Source organism: Trichosurus vulpecula, chromosome 5 (assembly GCF_011100635.1).
Source record: "Trichosurus vulpecula isolate mTriVul1 chromosome 5, mTriVul1.pri, whole genome shotgun sequence".
NCBI lineage: Eukaryota > Metazoa > Chordata > Mammalia > Diprotodontia > Phalangeridae > Trichosurus > Trichosurus vulpecula.
This window is the reverse complement of record NC_050577.1, coordinates 194,510,578-194,529,702: the sequence shown is the minus strand read 5'-3', so window position 1 is coordinate 194,529,702 and position 19,125 is coordinate 194,510,578. Positions and strand designations below refer to the sequence as shown.

The 19,125-nt window shown below is 44.6% G+C and overlaps 1 protein-coding gene across 2 annotated transcripts in view; it reads right to left on the bottom strand.

The window, feature by feature from the left end:
- Positions 1-412: 412 nt before the first annotated feature.
- The window catches only part of CLSTN3 (calsyntenin 3), a 31,331-nt gene continuing 12,618 nt past the window's right edge, over positions 413-19,125 (bottom strand). For both annotated transcript variants that reach the window (XM_036762055.1, XM_036762054.1), the window contains exons 13-18: positions 15,560-15,786; positions 14,765-14,935; positions 10,388-10,533; positions 10,031-10,166; positions 1,702-1,904; positions 413-1,456 (exon numbers count right to left, since the gene is read on the bottom strand). In XM_036762055.1, the coding sequence (XP_036617950.1) occupies positions 1,316-1,456; positions 1,702-1,904; positions 10,031-10,166; positions 10,388-10,533; positions 14,765-14,935; positions 15,560-15,786 (1,024 nt within the window). In that variant the 3' untranslated portion in view covers positions 413-1,315. The remainder of the gene's footprint in view (positions 1,457-1,701; positions 1,905-10,030; positions 10,167-10,387; positions 10,534-14,764; positions 14,936-15,559; positions 15,787-19,125) is intronic.

Sequence of the window (19,125 nt, the reverse complement as noted above, 5' to 3'; positions counted from 1 at the left end):
CTTTGGGAGGTGAGAGTAGGAACAAAAAATAAAGAGCTCCTGACTGTGACCATGACATGGGGGGAGGGGAACATGAGAGAACTTTCTCCTCTCCGCCCCTCCAAAATATCAAAATCTATTGGACATTTGCCTAGGTGTCTGTGGCCTTTGCATTACTTTTTCAGACTGAGATGGGTAGGAAAAAACTAATGTCATGCTACTTTTGGAAGCTCGGCCTAGTCGTCTGGCATCATGGGAAATTGTCTGAAAATGACCATGGGAAATTTTTTGGAAGTCATCGAAAGCTCTTCACCCCATCTAGTATAGTGTCTCTGTTCCCCTCTCCACCAGCCCTCCCTGGGAAATGTGAAAGACCATTTCTCCCTCCATTAACCCCACCCATCCCAGATCAGGCAGGCAGGATGCAGCTCATAGGGTGGGATTTTTTTTTCTGAGTAGATTTTATTTGAAAACCCCAGGAGGTGCCCCACCCTCACCCAAGCCCACCCCCTTCCCAGACATGATGGCTGTGAGCTGACATATGATGACAAGTGACACAAGGCTGTGAGCTGCTCACAGGAACACAGGGGCTGTGTTCAGTATAACATTGAAAAAATATACATTATATATAAGACACCCAGGGCACCTCTTCCACCATCCCCTGACCCATCCTCATGGAAACAGGGACAGGATGTAGAGAACCCCAAGACTAGAGGAGGGGACTGGGCGAAAGATAAAATGGAGGGACCTTGGGAAGAGGTAGGGGAGGGGAAGGAGGAAAGGGGGACTCCCCCCCCCCAGAGTAAACTGGGAAAAGGGAAAGAATACCAAGAGAAGGAGTGTCCACATTGAGGGGAGAAAAGCTTAAAGGGAGGGGAGGGAAGGGGAAGCAAGGGGTTTTCTCTCATCATTTCCTCAACCCCATTGCTATTAGCCTTTCTGAAGTGTAGTAACTATTAAGCCCAATCAGCAGTAATGAAGGAACAGAAACCCCAGTAGTGTTGGCTGTCATAGGGGACAAAATAAGTAACCCAAGAGGGTCCCTTCACCCCACCCCTTTCTAGTACAAGCATCCTGGGTTCCTAGAGGGGAAAGAAGATTCTTGGGAGTGGGAGCAGATGCTGAAGAGTAAAGGTTTAACAGGGAAGTGGGAGAGACACTATTTGGGGGAGGGGAGAAGAGTAGGATTCCAAAGATAGCTCATTCCAGGACTTCCCTAGAGAGGGTCTCACTCTTTCACACTCAATTGCCCTTCTACTCTAAGATGTCTCATTCCTTGTCTGTGTGGGTGTCTCTTCTCTCCTGGGTAGGGTGCTCTCTCTCTGGGGAAGAGGCCTTAGTAGCGGTGTGGGGCCGACTCAATGATGTGCCTCTCTTCATTGCTGGGAGAGTCAGCTGCCTCCGAGTCACTGCTGTCCTCGTCCTCCTGCTGCCCCCCAGCAGCCCCTGCTGCACATGCCTGCCGATTCTGGTATGACTGGAGGGGCAGAAAAAGCATAAGGGAGAATAGAATCAATGCTTCCATCATGCATTCTAGTGCCTCTCCTCCTCAATCACACCTCCCTTAGTCCACTCCCAGCCTCCTTTATCTCTCTTTCTTGGTCGACTTGGGCTGCCAGCCCTTGGTACTTTCCTTCCTGGAGAACCCAAGTTCCAGCCCCAGCCTTTGTGCTCTAGAATTAACTTCTTCTTCTTGGGCCCCACCACAGCCCTAGCCCTCACCTCCATGGGGTTAACAATGATGGTGAGAGCTGAATCATCCCAGAAAAGGTCAGGGTCTTTGGGATCATCCGAAGCCCCTGGTGAACCTCCGACTCCTGAGACGCGCTGGTGCAGGGAATGGATCCGCACCAGGCCCAGGACAACCATGAGTGCCAGGAAGCCCACACATACCACTATGATGAGAGTCGCTGCACTAGGAACCACTGTGGGGAAAAAGGAAAAAGAAGATCCTGGAGATGGAGGCATGGGCCAGTTCCCAGAGAGAAGAACAGGGGGCGCCAAAGGGCATAAACACAAAGTAGAGGAGATACAAAAAAAAAAAAAAAAAAAAGAAGATAAAACATAGACACAGAAATGAGTTCAAATCCAGATTCTACCAATAACTACCTAAGCTGGGCAGCTTAGTCTCCTCTCTGGGACTCAGTTTCCTCATTTGTAAAATGAAGGGATTGGATAATCCAACCTCCAAAAGTCCAAAAGTTCCAAAAAAATCTCCGAAGTCCTTTCTAGCTTTAGACCGATAATTCTATGACCCTCAACTTGAGATGCACAGATGGAAATAGGACTAAACTAGGAAACAGGGTGAGGCAAGACAGGCCACAGACACTGCTGAATCAGGGACTCAATGTTGGAAGGAATCTTGGAAATTTTCTACCCTAAATGTCTATCCAATGCAGAAATCCACCCTACAATACCCCTGACAGATAGATGATCATGAAGTTTCTGCTTAAATACCTCCTGTGATGAAAACACATCATCTCACGAGGCATCCTCTTTTGTTTTTAGATAGTACTAATTCAAGAGTTCTTAACTTTATTTTGTGCTATGGACTTCTTTGGCAATCTAGTAAAGCCTTTTCAAAATAATATTTTTAAATGTATAAAATGCTTAGGATTACAAAGGAAACCTATAATTTTGAAATACAGTTATAAATAATAATACAATAAATAAAATAATAATAGTAATAAATGGAAACCAAAAAAAAAAGTTCACATAGCCCAAGTTAAGAAAGTTCTTTTTTACATTGAGCCAAAATCTCCTTCCCTCTAACTCCCTTCTAGCAGCATATATCCCACGGCTATACAGAACTGATAGCCTTTTCAACTGATAACCTTTCATCTTCAGTTCTCTAAATAATTTCTCCTCTGACATTTTTTTTTCAATCTTTTCAGCATCCTGGTTGCCTTCATCTGGATGCACTCCAATTCATCAACCCCTAAGGTTATGTCACCACCCAGAACTAAATAGTGTTCTAGTTAGAGGAATTCTGACCAGCTGCCCAAAGACCATCGCCACCCTTGCTCTAGATACTTCAGGGAGCAATGATTTCAGTAGTATGGATAAGATCATAAGATTTAGGTTGCCTAGCTCAAATCTCTCATTTTACCTGTCAGGAAAATGAGGTCTGAAAAAAATTGGGTTATTGCCCAAGTTTACGGGTTAAATAGCAGAGCTGATATTTGAAAGGAAGTCCTCCACTCTTCTCACTGTGCTATGTGGGTTATTCCTTCCTCATTCTGGATATTATGCTTCTAATAAAGTAAACTAAGATTTAATTAGCTTTCTTGGTAGCCACAATCACAATTGATTGAACTTTTGATCGAATAAAATCCCTAGGCCTGTGTCTTTATCTTTCTTTTTAGACATTCTTTAAAATTTTTCTTTTGCTATTCTGAACTTGACAAACACTAGTAAATATGAACTGGTCCATGTACAATGAAGAACAGGAAAAGAAGATTGTATATGAAACTGGAAGTTACTATTATGTGAAGCCTAAGCCTTTTTTCACATGAACTACTAAGCCAAGTCTTCCCTGGCTTATATATACATTTAAGCTTAAAATTGCATTAGCACTTTTGGAAGACACTTTATAGAGTTGATTATTAGCATTTAAGTTCGAGATCTTATATTTGTCCATATTCAAGTTCATGTTTTTAGATTCCTGTTGTTTAGATTTTTTGAAATCTTAATTTTGTCAAAGGCAGCAAGGTGGCTCAGTGGACAGAACTCTGGGCCTGGAGTCAGGAAGACCTGAGTTCAAATCCAGCCTTAAACACTTTCTAGATGTGTGACTCTAGGCAAATCACCTACCTTCTGTTTGCCTTAATCCACTGGAGATGGAAATGGCAAACCACTCCAGTATCTTTGCCAAGAAAACCCCAAATGGGGTCACAAAGAGTCAGATACAACTGAAAAGACTGAACAACATACATAATTTTGTCAAGCCATCTAAGCATTGTGTCTTCTACAAATCTGCGGAGCATGGCAGTTAAATCTTTATCTAAATCATTGACAAAAAAACACTCAACACTCAGGGGTAAAGAAGAGAGACAGATGAGATTTATGAGCAAATAGAGGAGGGAGAATGCACAGTGAGAGGAACACTCAATCCACCCAAATTTCAGGGTGTTTATGAGCAAAGGAGAACAACCACTTCCCACCTCTAAAGATAGACACAGCATCAGCTTTTCCTTGTCTTCTCTGGAGGTGAAAAGAGGCCAAGCAGGGCAGAGGAGTTGGGGAGGCAGCCAAAAGCACGTGCAGAGGGATCTCTGCTACTTTCAACATCACCTCTATCCAAACCTAGCTAGGAATGAGGAAACTACAAGTAGCTTTTGGACCTGAATGAATCAGGCTGAAGCGTCTTCAACAGGGAAGGAACGCGGTTGTAGGATAAAGAGAATTGGAGCCCCAGGTTGAAGAAAGAAGAGATAGGTGTGAACAAGACAGGGAAAAACTGAACAATAGAGCAGCATCCCATTCCATTCACCCACCTGAAATGGACTCCCTCCGGAAACTTGATGGGTTCTGTTTTCTTGTGGACTGGGTATTTTCCGAAGTCTGAAGTTCCTGCTCCCCCAAATTCTCTTCCTGAGAACTATCCAGCTCCTCTCTATCCCTCCCTTGTCTCTTGCCCCATTGCCTCAAATTGACTCTCAAGTCCATTGGGGCATGGAGCCTGAGGGGCAATGAGAGGCGGAAAGGGGCATGGACCTTCACTGAGACCTTTGAGCTTATAGCAGCAAAACAAAAATGTAGGCTTAGGCCTATGCCCACCAGGACCGTGTGGGCGAACATCCCAGCAAAGATTAAGACTGGCCTTACCTGGGACAAAATATATACAGAATACCTGCTAGCCTTTGTGACTGCCAAGATCAGCCATACCATGAACTGCTTAAGCGAGGACTTCATGAGAAAATCCCTGAGTGATTTCAGTATGGCCCAGGAGGTTTGTATATGCAATGTCACCAAGCTCATTACCAACTGGGTGACCCAGGCAGTCCCTAGCAGAAACATGCAGACACAGCCAATATGGGCCCTGTGGGCCACAAATTGAATACTCAAGACCACAAGTTGAGCTCCTGACTGTGCATATACATATGGCAAATGAAGAAACATATAGAAATACAATCTTCCTACCCACAGCCCCAGGTCCCAGAGTTTCATACATACACCTACAGCCCATAGACGGGGAAACATAACACTTGTGAATCCACTTGGACTCACAGAGACCCAGCTATTTGCAGAGGAATCCATTACACCCAGAATTTAGTCCTGAAGGGATATAATTGCCTGAGGGGGCACAACATACCACTGCCACACCCCAAATAAATGGGCCACACAAGCCTACATATAAGTAGTATACCTATCCCAGTATACAACTGTACCCTGAGAAGCAAATTTATACATAAAGAGAGAACTGAACAGACTACCCCTTCCCATAGCACCTGGAAAAACTCACTCAGCAACACACTTCAAGAGCAACAGGTGAAGCAGAATGTAGAAAATAATCCTTCCATACAGTCTTGCCTTTGAACACACATGCCCAGTCCCACCCCATAAGGGAGCAGCCATCCAGGCTAGGTGAGACTTGACCCATCCCACAACCCACACAACAGGCCCTTCCTCCAGTTAGACCACACTCTCCAGAGGTACCTCCCCAGGGCATTGGCATCATCCCCCTGAGAAGAGAGCAACCAGTTAGACCAATGTGTCCTAACCATGCAGTGGTATGGGGGAGGGAAGAGGAGGGAAGAGTTGCTCCTTTCTGGGGCCTCCGAGAAAACAAAAGATTGCTCAAAATCTTTTAAATGTGGCTTTGTAAGATCTATGGGATCTTTCCTCCCCACCCCCCAATCCCCAGCAGCAATCTCATTCTCACAGTGGTCTTTGGCTTGTACCAATATGCCAATGCATTTGCTCTCTTACTACACACAGCCACTGGATTGTGGCTGCCCAAGAAGGTGTTCGTAATGTAACTCATCATCATTTCACACCCTTCTCCAAAACCTCTTGTCTTCCATACTTCCCTTTGTTGTCAAGGGTATCATCCTTCTAGTCTCCTAGGCTTGAAACCACAGTGTCATCCTTTACTTCTCGATCTCTCTCATCCCACATATCCAATCTGTTGCTAAATCTTATCTTTTTTTAACTTCATGACATCTCATGTACATGTCCCCTTTTCTCCTCTCATAGCTGCCTCCATAGTTCAGGCCCCATCACCTCTTGCCGACTACCGCCTAAGACTTCTACCTGGTCTCCCTTACTTGAAGTCTCTTATCGCTCCAATCCATCTTCTACTCAGCTGCCAAGATGAAATCATTAAAGCACAGGTCTGACCATGCCTCTGTACCCCGGCCCTTGACACTCCCACGGTCAACTGCGGTGGCTCCCTATTAACTCCAGGATCAAGTACAAAATCCTTCCTTAGGCATTGAAAACCCTTCCCAACCTGACGCCTTCCTACTTGTCCAGTCTTCTCACACTGTACGTCCCTCTGTGGTCTCTATGACACAACACTGCCCCGGTGATTCCTCAAACAGGCCTCTCCATCCGTGCCTTTTCTGGATTGCTCTTGCTCCTCATCCCTACCTTCTACTTCCTCTGGCTTTCTTCAAGACTCAGTGGGAATATCACCAGCAGTTTGCCCATCCCGATGCTAGTTGTCTTCCCTCTGAGATAACTTTCCATTAATGCTTCCATTTATATCTTGTACATATAATTTTTTCCATATTGTCTTCTCCCTAAGAGTGTGAGCTCCCTGGGGGCAGAGGTCATCTTTCATCCCTTCTTTATATTCCCAGCACTTAGCAGAGTTCCTGGTACATTGTTATTGTTCAGTCATTCCACAGTATCCAACTCTTACATGACCTCATGGACAAGTCCATGGGATTTTCTTGGCTAAGATATGGGAGTGGTTTTCCATTTCCTTCTCCAGTGTGTACTGATGAGGAACTGAGGCAAATAGGGGTTAAGTGATTTGCCCAGGGTCACACAGCTAGTAATTGTCTGAAGCTAGGTTTGAATTCAGATCTTCCTGACTCCAGGCCCGGTGTTCTAACCACTGTACCACCTAGCTGCCCCACCTGGCACATAGTAAACCGCTCATCAGTGTTTGTTAACTGACTGATTAAAGGAAGGAAGGTTCTCAGGAATAATCATGAACCACTGGAAATAGAAAAAAAAATTTTTAAATGATGTTTTATTTAATTATACTAAAAATAGATTCATATTACTCCCAATCACATTCAAGAGGATGTCATTTCACCAGAAATATGCTGAGTAAAGGTAGGGGTGATAGCAGACTTTTTAAGCTTGCTGCAGATAAAGAGTTTAAAAAATCACAATTGCCTCCTCCTGCCCACCACATGAAGTCTGAACTCCTCATTTAAAGCCCTATTCAAAACCCCTGGACTTATTTCCCACCCCTTCTCAACAGATCCCTTCAGCTCCAATCAGAGAAGGGCCCTTGATGCCTCTTCCTCCTCACGCATCACACTCATTCTGGCCTCTATGGCACTGCTTGACTGAACAATGAGCTTCCACTCTCCACTTTTTCCCGCCTGTCCAAATCCTACCAGTTGTCAGATGCCATTCCCTTCCCTGACTACTCTAACATATATTGAGTCCTCCCATTTCTGAAGTCCCTACTGTATTTAAAAGTTATTGGGGGGTGAGGAAATATGACCAGTTTTTACTTTTTAAAATATAACTCCTGACTATTTTCACCTTTAGAGGCTTTATTATCTTATCTCAGTAAAGTTGTCATGGCTCACATTTCTGGAATTCATTTTATAGAATTGCCATCAAAGTCCCTGCCACACAGTTATGGGAATCAGGGACTATCCAGAGGCCATCTACTTCACCTGGAACATTATTCTGCTTCCCATGGTGGGAAATCTTCATCCCACAAGGGGAGATTTTTTTCTTTAGAAAGAGTCAAAAGTCATTTAAATTCTAGTCTGATGGGAAAGGTAGGTTATCAAGCTAGGTAATATTATTTTTGGTTAAAAGATATATGACTATAAAATAAAAAGGTTAATCGTATGCATGTACATGCATACATGTATGTAGCTCATGAACTGGTTCTAATAGCAAATCCAAAGAGAGATTCCAAATGACTTTTGACTCTTTCTAAAAAAAAAAAATCTATCCTTGTGGGATGAAGATTTACAACCACTGGAAGCAAAATAATGTTCCAATTGAACTAGATGGCTTCTGGATTTTCCTCGATTCCCATGTTTTGAGTAGTGGCAGATGTTTAGTCATTTTTTCAGTCCTGTCTGACTTCTCATGACCCTTTTTGGGGTTTTCTTGGCAAAGATACTGGAATGCTTTGCCATTTCCTTTTCCAGCTCATTTTACAAATCAGGAAACGGAGGCAAACAGGATTAGGTGACTTGTCCAGGGTCACACAGCCAGTAAGCATCTGAGGTCGGATTTGAAATTCAGGTCTTCCTCAATCCAGGTCCAGCCCTGCGCCACCCACCTGCCCCCAGCAGAATAGGCCATTCAATCTAACCTGTATTCTGTAGGAATCTATTGGACGGTCTGGGTTTGAATTCTAGCTCTATTACCTGTGTGACCTTAGGTAAATCACTTCCCTTCTCTGGGCCTCAGTTCTTTCATCTCTACAATGAGGGAGTTGTAGTAGAATAGTCTGAGGTACCAATCTTTCTAACTCTAAATCCTATATTCAATAAATAAGTATATAACTCCCCAGGTTGACTACTTTGGAGTACAACAATCATTTGGATGTATAAGTTTTCATTTGTTTAAGAAGTCAATCATATCACGTAAGTGAAATAGGGAAAGGAAGGAAGGGAGGGAGGAAGAGAGGAAGGGAAGAAAGAAGGAAGGAAAGAAGCAAACATTTATTAAGCACCTACTAGATGCCAGGCTGTGCCAAACACTTTACAAATATTATCTTATTTGAATTTTACAATAACCCTGGGAGGTAGGTGCTGATATCGTGTTCATTTTACAGTTGAGGAGGCTGAAGCAGACAGAGGTTAAGTGACTTGCTCAGAGTCACACATCTAATAAGTGTCTGAGGTCAAATTTGAACTCAGGTCTTCCTGAGGCCCAGCACTCTATCCACTGTGCCACCTAGCTGCCTAGGAGACTATCACCATGCCAGAATGCCATAGGCTCAGCACATGATCATTCTCTATTTATTTTTTGTGTGTGCTAGTCTTGTCTTAAAGACCGAGATCTGTTAAGGATGAAGGCCCCCCCTGCCACTGCCCAAGCTGACATAGTTTATTATTTGTACCCCAAATTGGACTCCCTGTGTGTTCTTGGGAGTCAAGGCAGGCACCAGTCAGTCTGCACTAGGCTGAAGAACTTTCTTGTGCATCTGGGACCCCTGTAGTTACCTTCATGGTCCAGCAGTTCCCAAGAAAAAAGAATGCAGTTTTTGCTATGGCCTTGCTCCTCTCCTTCAGGAGGAGTTTTGTCCTTTTCCCACCTTTACAGCACCTTTCCCCCTCTCATGCCACATCCTTTGAGGTAGAGATTTGTGTTTTCTCCTCCTCCCTTTGTTATACTGTCATAAATATGCAAACTTCCGTATGGATTGTGAACTCTGAGTTCCACATGCACGTCCATTTCTCTTGTAATAAGCCTAGTTTTCACATAAGTTGTGATTGCCTGTTGACAGATCAAACCTGATCTTATATCTCCCCCTGAGCAGCTGTTCTGAGCACATAGTAAGTGTTCAATAAATATGATTGATAGGAGACTCTTTCAGGTCAAGGACTGACACAATGTGATAGAGGGGAAGCAGCAGCAGCAGCAAGAGCCTGAAATCCCAACCAGGCCTCATCATGCTAGTGATGAAGACAAGGGAAACTAATGGTCCAGAAGGAGGAAGGGTTAGGCTCAAGGTTCCAAAGCAAAACAGAGGATGAGAGGTCTGGACACACCCACTCCCCCACAATTTCCATTGCTTCCCACCTACGGCTACGAAGTGGAGGGACAGCACTAAGCCCAGCACGATCACCCACTATCCCCCTCTATTTGTCCTATCCTACCCCGCCTTACTTACTGGAGTTTTGGTGAGTGCTGGCGATGCTGTGTCCAGCCATCTCCGCAGGTGGCTGGTGTCCATGGTGCAGAAATTGCTGGGAGCTGAGCACATGGCTGGGGTAGGCAGCCCGATTCATGCTATGCAGGACATTCGCCTGGAGACAGAGAGTCAATGACCTTCAGACTTCCTACCACTCCCGAGCCCAAACCCCAGTTTTTACCATCTCCACTCCTCCACCTAAAACAGTGGCAGGATTCTGTCTCTTAATGTTAGGGCTCCCAATCCCACTAACAAGATATTTAGCCACGTCATCCAACCCCACTGGGCTCTCCCAATTGGAGCAAGCTTGTAGAGGGAGGGGAAGTCATCTTGTACCTCTACAATGAACTCATTGCTGGAATATCGGCCATTCATTTCGGAGCAGGAAAGCCTGAATTTCCTCGAATAGAGGGCGGCCCCATGTCGCAGCTTGTAGCGTGCTTGCCTCAGCACCTCCTCGTACACGGTGATGCTTTCCACTCCTGGAAAGGTGGGAGGGTGATTTGGCACAACCCAGATGGGACCCACCAGCTTAGCAACCTAAAGGTGATCCTCTGGCTCATATGTGTGACTCTTACCTACTAAGACTTCACTTAGCCAGGGGCGCTAAGATGGTGACTCTAAGTAATGGAAGAAGCTTGTGCCTTGTATTCTTTAGTAATAAGTACTAAATCATATCATTTAAGTGAAATGGGGAAGGAAGGAAGGGAAGGGAAGAAAGGAGGAAGGAAGGCCAGTACTACAGACCTCATTGTACAGAGAAGTATTAAAAACACATTAGAGTATGTAGCAAGAAATCAAAAGAAAGAAGCTTGAGCCCCAGCTGTCCTGGAGGCCATTTTAAAAAAATCTAGATGATGCCTAAAGGGGCAGCAATGCAGGTGGAGGTTTCCTGTGAGGGCTAATCACAACCCTATGTCACCCTGAGCAGCACTCCTGTCCCCTCCTTCCCCAGCCCCACCCTGCCTTCTTCCTGAACTGGGGATGGCCCAAGGACCTGCCCTCCTTTTGCTCTCCTCACCTTCTCTTGCCTTCCTGATTTTAGAATTTGTCATACCTACTGTTTTAATGAAGCTGAGGCCCTTATTAACTTACCTGACTCTGGAGAAACTGTTGGAACTGTGCATGGAGCTGCCCAGAGCTAGCAGAAATGAACACTTGGTGCTGGGTCTCTCCTGGGTTTTTTGGAGAGTTTGTATTTCCTAGTACCGATTTTCTGCCTGGGCTCTACCAATCTGACTTTATAGGAAAACAGGAAGACCCAGCCAGCACCATGAGTTTGCGGAATATCTGCATCTAGAAGGGGCATCAGGTTCCTGGCCCAGCTATGAGCAGGCTCTGGCCACTCTTAATCCTAGCTTGTCTTTCCTTGGCACTGCCCATCTCTAGTGAAGCTAGATGAAACTTGCAGATTGGGAGGAGATGAGTCACAGCTGCCTTGTGGCTCTCATGACCTTAAGCACAATTCTAATGGGCTTATGCATACCTATCTTCCACTGTCCCTTGAGAGGCTGGGCTGCCTCTGCCTAGCCCCCGATAACCTAGATTGCTGGCTGGTGGGGGGAAGAGTGTCAGCTATATAAGAAAATGAATGATCCAAATGGTGACTTCCCTTAACTCCTTAGAAGGGGATCACACCTCCCAAAACTTCTTTCTGCCTCATCCCCCTCATTCTCCTTAAGATGTGAGTCCTGTTCCAAAGCTTTCTGCAAGTTGCCTGAGCTCCAGAATCCTTTGCTTTCACCTGCAGCTGTGCTGCCTGGGACCACATAGACCTCCCCTAACCCTGCTGCTCCCTGTACAGACTTTGTATTCTGAATTTTGTATCTAACTGACTGCTGTAAATTTCTTTGTCAGTGGAACTTAAATTATGGTGGGGATACGTGATCTTAAAAAAATAGGAAGGAAGGAAGGAAAGAAGGAAGAAAAAAGGAAGGAAGGAAGGAAGAAAGGAAGGAAGGAAGGAAGGAAGGAGGGAAGAAAGAAAGGTAAGGAAGAGAAATTAGAAAAGAGGAAGGAAAGGAGGGAGGATAGAAAGGAAGAAAGAAAGAAGGGAAGGAGAAAGGGAAGAATGGAAGGAATGAGGAAAGGAAGGAAAGAAGGAAAGAAACAAGTATAAGTAGTAAAGGATACAATATTCTAGCCTCTTCCATTAGTTTGACCTCAATAGTTATGATGTCTGTAGTTGTGGACTCTTTTTGCAAAACTGTTTCTATGTGTTAGAAAGAGCTTGGAGGCATTATTGGGAAGTGACAATGATGCTTTAAAAAAAAAAAAACGGGAAGCATCAACAAAAGACAAAAAAGCAGTATGTTTTGGAGGCAGATAAGCCCCTAATGAGTTGAGAGATACAGGATAGACTAATAGCTCCTTGGCCTCTAGGAAGGGAGGGAAGGAGGACTGGAAGATGAAAGAAAGATAGAAAAAAATGAAAAGGGAGAGAGAGATGGGTTAATGGATAAGAAGACAGGCTAACTGATATGCTGGTTGGTCCCTGGAGAAATAGAAGTCTCCCTTCAGAAGCCACAGCACTGCACCTTTTAATTTTTTTGGACTGGACTAATGACTTCATTGGAACAAGGAATCCCCGGTGAGAAAACTCTTGCAGATTGGCAACTGCTCCGCAATTTAAAGTCTTTGAGAATTAACTGGGGCACTGAGAGATTGGATCAGTCAACAAGCATTTTATTAAGTGCTTGCTAGTGCCAGGCATGTGCAAGGTGCTGAGGATACAAAGAAAGGCAAAACCAAACCAAACCAGAAAACCATAGTCTTTGCCCTTGTCAGTCTGTAGGCAGGATCTGAACTCAGCCCTTTCTAATTCTAATTCTAGTTCTCTTTCCACTATAACATCTGCCACTCTAGATTTCTGCCTTTGATCAGGGATTGAGGCTCTAGCTTTGGGTTCGGAGTTTTATTTTATTTATAAATAGGTAGACTGACAAATGGCTAAAGGATTCATTAGACAAAGTAATTGATGCTTATTGGATTGAATTGATTTAGTAGGCACATGAACAGAGTGAAGGGATGAGAGAATTTTGTAGTTGGAAGGGACCACGGTGGCCCACTAGGCCAACCATTATCTGAGTGAGAATCCCCTTTGCAACATTCTCAACAAGTATTCCCATCCAGCCTTCCCTTAAGACCCTCTAGGGAGGGAGGTCCCCCTACCTCATGGGGCAGCCCATCCCACTTAGGGGTAGCCCAGATTGATAGGAAGTTTTTCATTATATTCAACCTAAAGGTGCCCCTCCCAGATCTCTCTACCCATTGTACCTACTTCTGCCCTTCAAGGTCAAAGAGAACAAGTTGGATACATGCTGACTCTTCCACATGACAGCCCTTCAAATAGACAACTCTTCTGTCTCTTCTTAAGTCTTTTCTTCTACAAGCTAAACATTCCTAGTTTTTTCAAATGATTCTTGTATGGCATGTGGTCTGACCAGGGCAGAGTATAACAGGAATCCTACCTCCCTCATTTCAAATATTATTCCTTTCTTTTTTTTTTTTGGAGGGGGAAAGGCAGGGCAATTGGGGTTACGTGACTTGCCCAAGGTCACACAGCTAGTAAGTGTGTCAGGTGTCTGAGGCCAGATTTGAACTCAAGTCCTCCTGACTCCAGGGCCGGTGCTCTACTCGCTGTACCACCTAGCTGCCCCCACTGTTCCTTTCTTCATTAACTTTTTCTGGATCCCATAATACCCTCCTGACTAGTGTGGAACTTGCAGTCCCTTAAGACCCTCAGATCTTTTTTTCTGACAAACCGATGTCTAGCCACACTCCCTGCCTCACCCACTGGTTATATTTGTGATGCTGATTTTTTGGACCTAAGGGTAAGACTTGACATGGATTCTTACTGATTTTCATCTGATTTGAACCCACCCAATATTCTGGCTGGTTGAGGTCTTTTCAGATCCTGAATTTGGAATCAAACACTATCCCTGCTAGCGTTGGATCACCTGCAAATGTGCCCAGGGAGAGGGAAGATGGAGGTGATCGATGGAACAGATTGCTTTGCTTTTGCATTTGTGTCCCTAGGATCTAGTGCATTGTCTTGAAGAAAGCATGTGTTTAATGAATGTTTGTTTAATTCAGGGCTTTGGGTGTGGATGAATCTCTAGCAGGATTATACACAGAAAGATATGAGAGGAAAAGAGGGGAAAGGCAAATATTTGGAACCTGGATTTGGAGTCGCTTTCATGAGGTATGAACATATAAGATAGTTTTCTTTCTCTGGAAGGATATAAACAACACCTGGTCACATCTAAAAGAAAGGGCCCTCCCTGTTTCCTGTTAGGTCCTAGGGAAAAGTGAAACAAAGGTCAAAGCAGAGCTCTAATGAGCGTGGGGCTTTGCCCCAGGGTGCTGAAATGGGTGGGGGGCTACTTAGGGTCCTCCACTAGCCCCTGCACCCATTCCTCATCCGTGACCTGTCCCTAGGCTGCCATCCCCAGTGTTCCATTGCTATGGCTTTCCCCTTCTGTGGTCTGTCTCCCATCCCACCCACCTAGATAGAGGGATGGGAGGGGAGCCAAGAACAGTCAGTCATTCAAGTCAGATCTTAGAGGACTGGCTACTTCTCTCCTGGCATAATCGCACCATTGATAGGTTGGCTTCTAGGCTGCCCTCCCTCTCCCATGAATTGAATGTATCCCGGGCACAAGAGTTCCCAGTTATGATTCTAGGTGGAAATAATCCTGGGGCCCCACTAACCAGAAATGGTGATGTAGGCAGAGGTATTACTGATCTCCAGTCCTCGCTGCTGCAGGGATGCTGCATCTAACAGCAGGCTTTCTCTCTCTGGGTCCAGGTCATCCCCAACCAGTGAAATTTCACAGCCATCCAGATTGTGCACGATCTCATCAGACATTCGAGTGTCTGTCACTGGAAAAAGGAGAGGGTCACAGATGAAGGCTCTCCAGAAGCAGTGGATGCCTCCAAACCCCATGAAGACAACTATCCTCTCATGGCCTGATATCTTCCTTCTGTAAATAGTCATTTCTTGCAAAGACAAATACCACCTGGTGTTTCTAGAACCTTTTCCAATCCATGATCCCCAAACTCCCTACAATCCTCTTCCCACCAACATTATTTCTGAGGGCCAAGTACTCATGCTAATTCCTCTTTCAAAATCAAGTTACTAATTTGGAACTCAAAGTTTTAAAAACAAATGTTAAAAATTTACATGCAACTGGGAAATAAGATATACAGGCAATGGGGTATGAAATCGATCTTGCCCTACAAGAAAGTAATGGGAAGGAGGATAAGGGAGGGTGACAGAAGGGAGGGCAGACTGGGGAAGGGGAATCAGAATGCATGCCATCTTGGGGTGGTGGGGGAGAGGAGAGATGGGGAGAAAATTTGGAACTCAAAATCTTGTGGAAATGAATGTTGAAAACTAAAAATAATTCAAAAAAAATTTTAAAAATCAAGTTACTTTCTTTTTATGAAAAACTTGTTTTGCAACTCCACTGTCTCTTTCTGACCTTGTTTCTAGGGCAGCCTTACCTGTACCCTGCCAGCTCTCATCTTTTTTGGCCTCCACCTGGTGGGAGATGGAGCAGGTGATCTGGAGCTCAGGAAACAGAGGGACTCCCTCAGGCCCTTCGAAGTCCACAGCAGGGCGCGCTAAATGGGTCATACCACTTAGTAGGATCTGAGGAGCGTCTGGCTGGAGGACCACAACATAGCCCTCCACATCAGGGATAGAGACACAGGACTCCTCACTGAAGCACCTGTGTTGAGAAGGATTGTAGGAGAGAGTGAGCTATACCATGATGCAGTATTCTTTTGCATTCTCTTTCTAAGCCCTGTCTCTTTAGGCAAAGACCCTCTCTCACAAGGAGGGTGGAAGAAGAGGAAGAGTTAGTAATTCCAACCACCCACACCAGTGGAGCAAAGCAAGGGGAAGAGACTTCCCTTCCTGATGTCATTCCCAACTGTAGGAAAGGTTCTGGGTAGGGAGAATTTGTCACTTATTTCAGTACCTTTTAGTCCTCATAGGGGACCATGGCTTAATTGCTTTCCTTATATTTCTCTGTCCATTGTCTGATAATGTTATCAAACATAAATGAAAAACAAAATCAACTTAACACTGACCTGCAAAAATAATGTGCATAAACACCTGTGTTTTGTAGCATATTTAATAACAATGGAGACTTTAATCACCCAAAGAGCATTACTATGAATTCAGTATCATAACAAGCAATGTGAAGAGACAACTTCCTGCTCAATGTGAGAAGGGCATGCTTCAGAGTGATCTACTCTGGTTATACTGGTTCAAGTCCTACCCATTCCTATCAGTCCTTACTGATTCTGTCCTGATGGCATCATGACATTAAGCCTTGCCTTGAAGGAAGAGCCAAAGCCAGGCAGAGCATAACTGCTCTGAACCACCCTTCCAGGACGACAATATCAACACCTCCCAAAATAAGTTGGGCATCCAGCTGGCGTTTGCATGTTTGCTAGCTAAAAGATTCAGAGAAAAAGGTATATACCCCGTCCTGTATTTTCTCAGAAAGTGTCTCATCTTCCTGAGTAAAGTGAGTTTGTTGTGGTGAGGAGGGACTTCCTGTGTACTAATAGAGGCCATTTTGCTTGGAGAATAATTACTGTTTGTGCTTCTAAACAGGTTTGATGTGATTGCTGAAGCCAAGGGAGAGGGGGCAAAGTACAGCAAGTATCCCTTGGAGGGATAAACAGTCTGGAGCTTGTCTCAGCAGGGAGGAAGGAATCTCCAGTCCCAGGGTCACTGTGACATTGAGGAGCAGAGTTCCCAGGTTATGACATCCACATCATTATCCAAGGCAGCCTAAAAACAATGCAGTTTTGGAAACAGTCCAAGATGAAAGGCTGGTAGCCATCTGTATGTGGTTTAGAAAAGGATTTTTACCAGCAAGGTGAATTGTCCGTTTAACTGGTTCTAGACTGAGACAGTAACTTCCCAAAGTCACTCTCTGGTTGTGTCGTCTATACAGCTGAGGGGAGTTTGGCAATTAGCAAACACAGAAAACATCTGGAAAACATCAGCTTTAAGATTACTTTGGGAGCTTTGTGAAAGGTGGTTGGGAGAGCGGGGACCGGAAGCAGGGAGACCATTGAAGAGGCTGTTTAGCAATAGTCCAGGGAAGACACAAGGAGGATCTGAGATAAGGTGGTAGTCATGTGAGTGGAGAGGTTGGGATATAGGAGAGACTTTTCTGAGATAGAATTGGCAGATGGAATCATCATTAGGGAGGGGCTACAGGGGCTGAAATTTGAAGGGCATTGCAACAATTGTACTGCTTCTCCAACATAGAAACAAGTACTCTTAGCACCCAGTTAGAGAGGACAATTAGTTAAAATAAGAAGCTACCAAATGATGCCCTCCATCCCTTGCCCCACTGCCCCAAACTCTCCCACATCAGCTTCCTCAGCAGCAGCCTGGTAGTATTACAGGATCTCTATCCCCATCCTATCCTCATACGGCTCTTAACTGAATTGCCTGTGTGACAAAACTGCTGGTTGTGGCTGATTGCACCTGGTGACTGGTTGGATGTGGAGAGAAGGAGGAAGAGGGAGACGTAAAAAGTGACCCAGAAATTTTGCGCTAAGGCGATTGCGAGGAAGGTGGTACCATTAATAGAAATACAGAAGTCAGGAAAAGGGTCTGACCTCAATTTTGAACATACTGAATTGGAAGAGACATTAGGACAATGGGGCAGAAATAATAATTAGCATTTATGTGGCATTTTAAGGTTTGCAAAGTTCTTCATCTATGTTATCTCATTTAATCCTCATAACAATCCTGTGAGGTGCTTGCTTTTACTGTACCCATTTTACAAATGAGGAAACTGAGGCTGGGAAAAGTTGAGTAACTTGCATATAGTTAAGTACTCAAGGCAGGATTCAAACCTAGATCTTCCTGACTCCAATCCAACACTATCCACTGTACCATCTACCTGCCTACAAGTAGGTACCTGGAAAAAAAAAGCAAGTATGAAATAGATCAGGGTTCAAGATAAGGATTTGGATCATATGATTGAGATAATCATGAAAGGCATGGGAGTGGAAAGAGATGATCAAGGCAACCTTGGGGGAAATGCATGTAGTCAGTCATTGCATCCACAATTCTGGATAGTCTAGTGACTGAGACCTTTCCTCACTCTCCGCACACCGTTATTAGGACAGCCCTCGTGTCCCCACTTCTATTTATGACATGATGGAAAGGGCATTGAATTTGGAATCAGAAAATGTGGGTCCAAATCTTGGCTCCATCATCTACTACTTTGTAACCTTGGTAACAAAGGCTCCTCTAGGCCTCAGTTTCCTCAGTGTATGAAATGAGGGCATTAGAGTAGATGGACTAGATGCCAACTCTATAATGTGATCCGTGATCCTATGATCTACTTGTTAAGGAAGGTAAGTCCCAGAAGAGTTATTCTCTTCCCACCCAACAAAGAGAAGGTTAAATCTATCCTTGACCAGTGTGGTGGTCAAGGCTTCAATAAAGAGCTCTGAGTCAGAACAGAAGATATGGTCCTTCCATCCAAAAAGAAATTCCAAAAGCTGTTTATCTTCCTTTGGACAATTTAGGAGGTTTTTATCTAGAGAATAAGAGAGTTTATCTCCTTCCTACACCTGAACTGAGCTGAGCTGTCCCCAGTTTAACTTCAACTATACCTGCCCTGGCCAAAGCTTGGGCCATACCCTGGCTCTCTAACCTGGTTTCCAAAAACCCCTTCCCCCACAGCTCTGGCATGGAATCTGTTATCAGTCGCCAGTCACCACCAGCGAGTTAAGAGCCCACCATAAATTAAAGCCCATCCTTATTCTCCCTAGGAGATAGGAAACTGTTAGGGAAGTTTCTTCTCAGGTTGCTGATGGAGAAACTAGGGCACAGCAGGGGAAAGGGATTTAACAACCAGTGGGGGGGGGGGGGGGCGGGGTGCAAAGAAAGTGGGGGCAGGGGAGTAAGATAACCAGTTCCATCCACTAGATGGCAGTATGTCCTAAAAATAGGTGCTCAATAAGAAAACAACCATTGAATGACCAACGCATACTTGGCACTGTGATTTTAAGCAATCGCTTGTCTC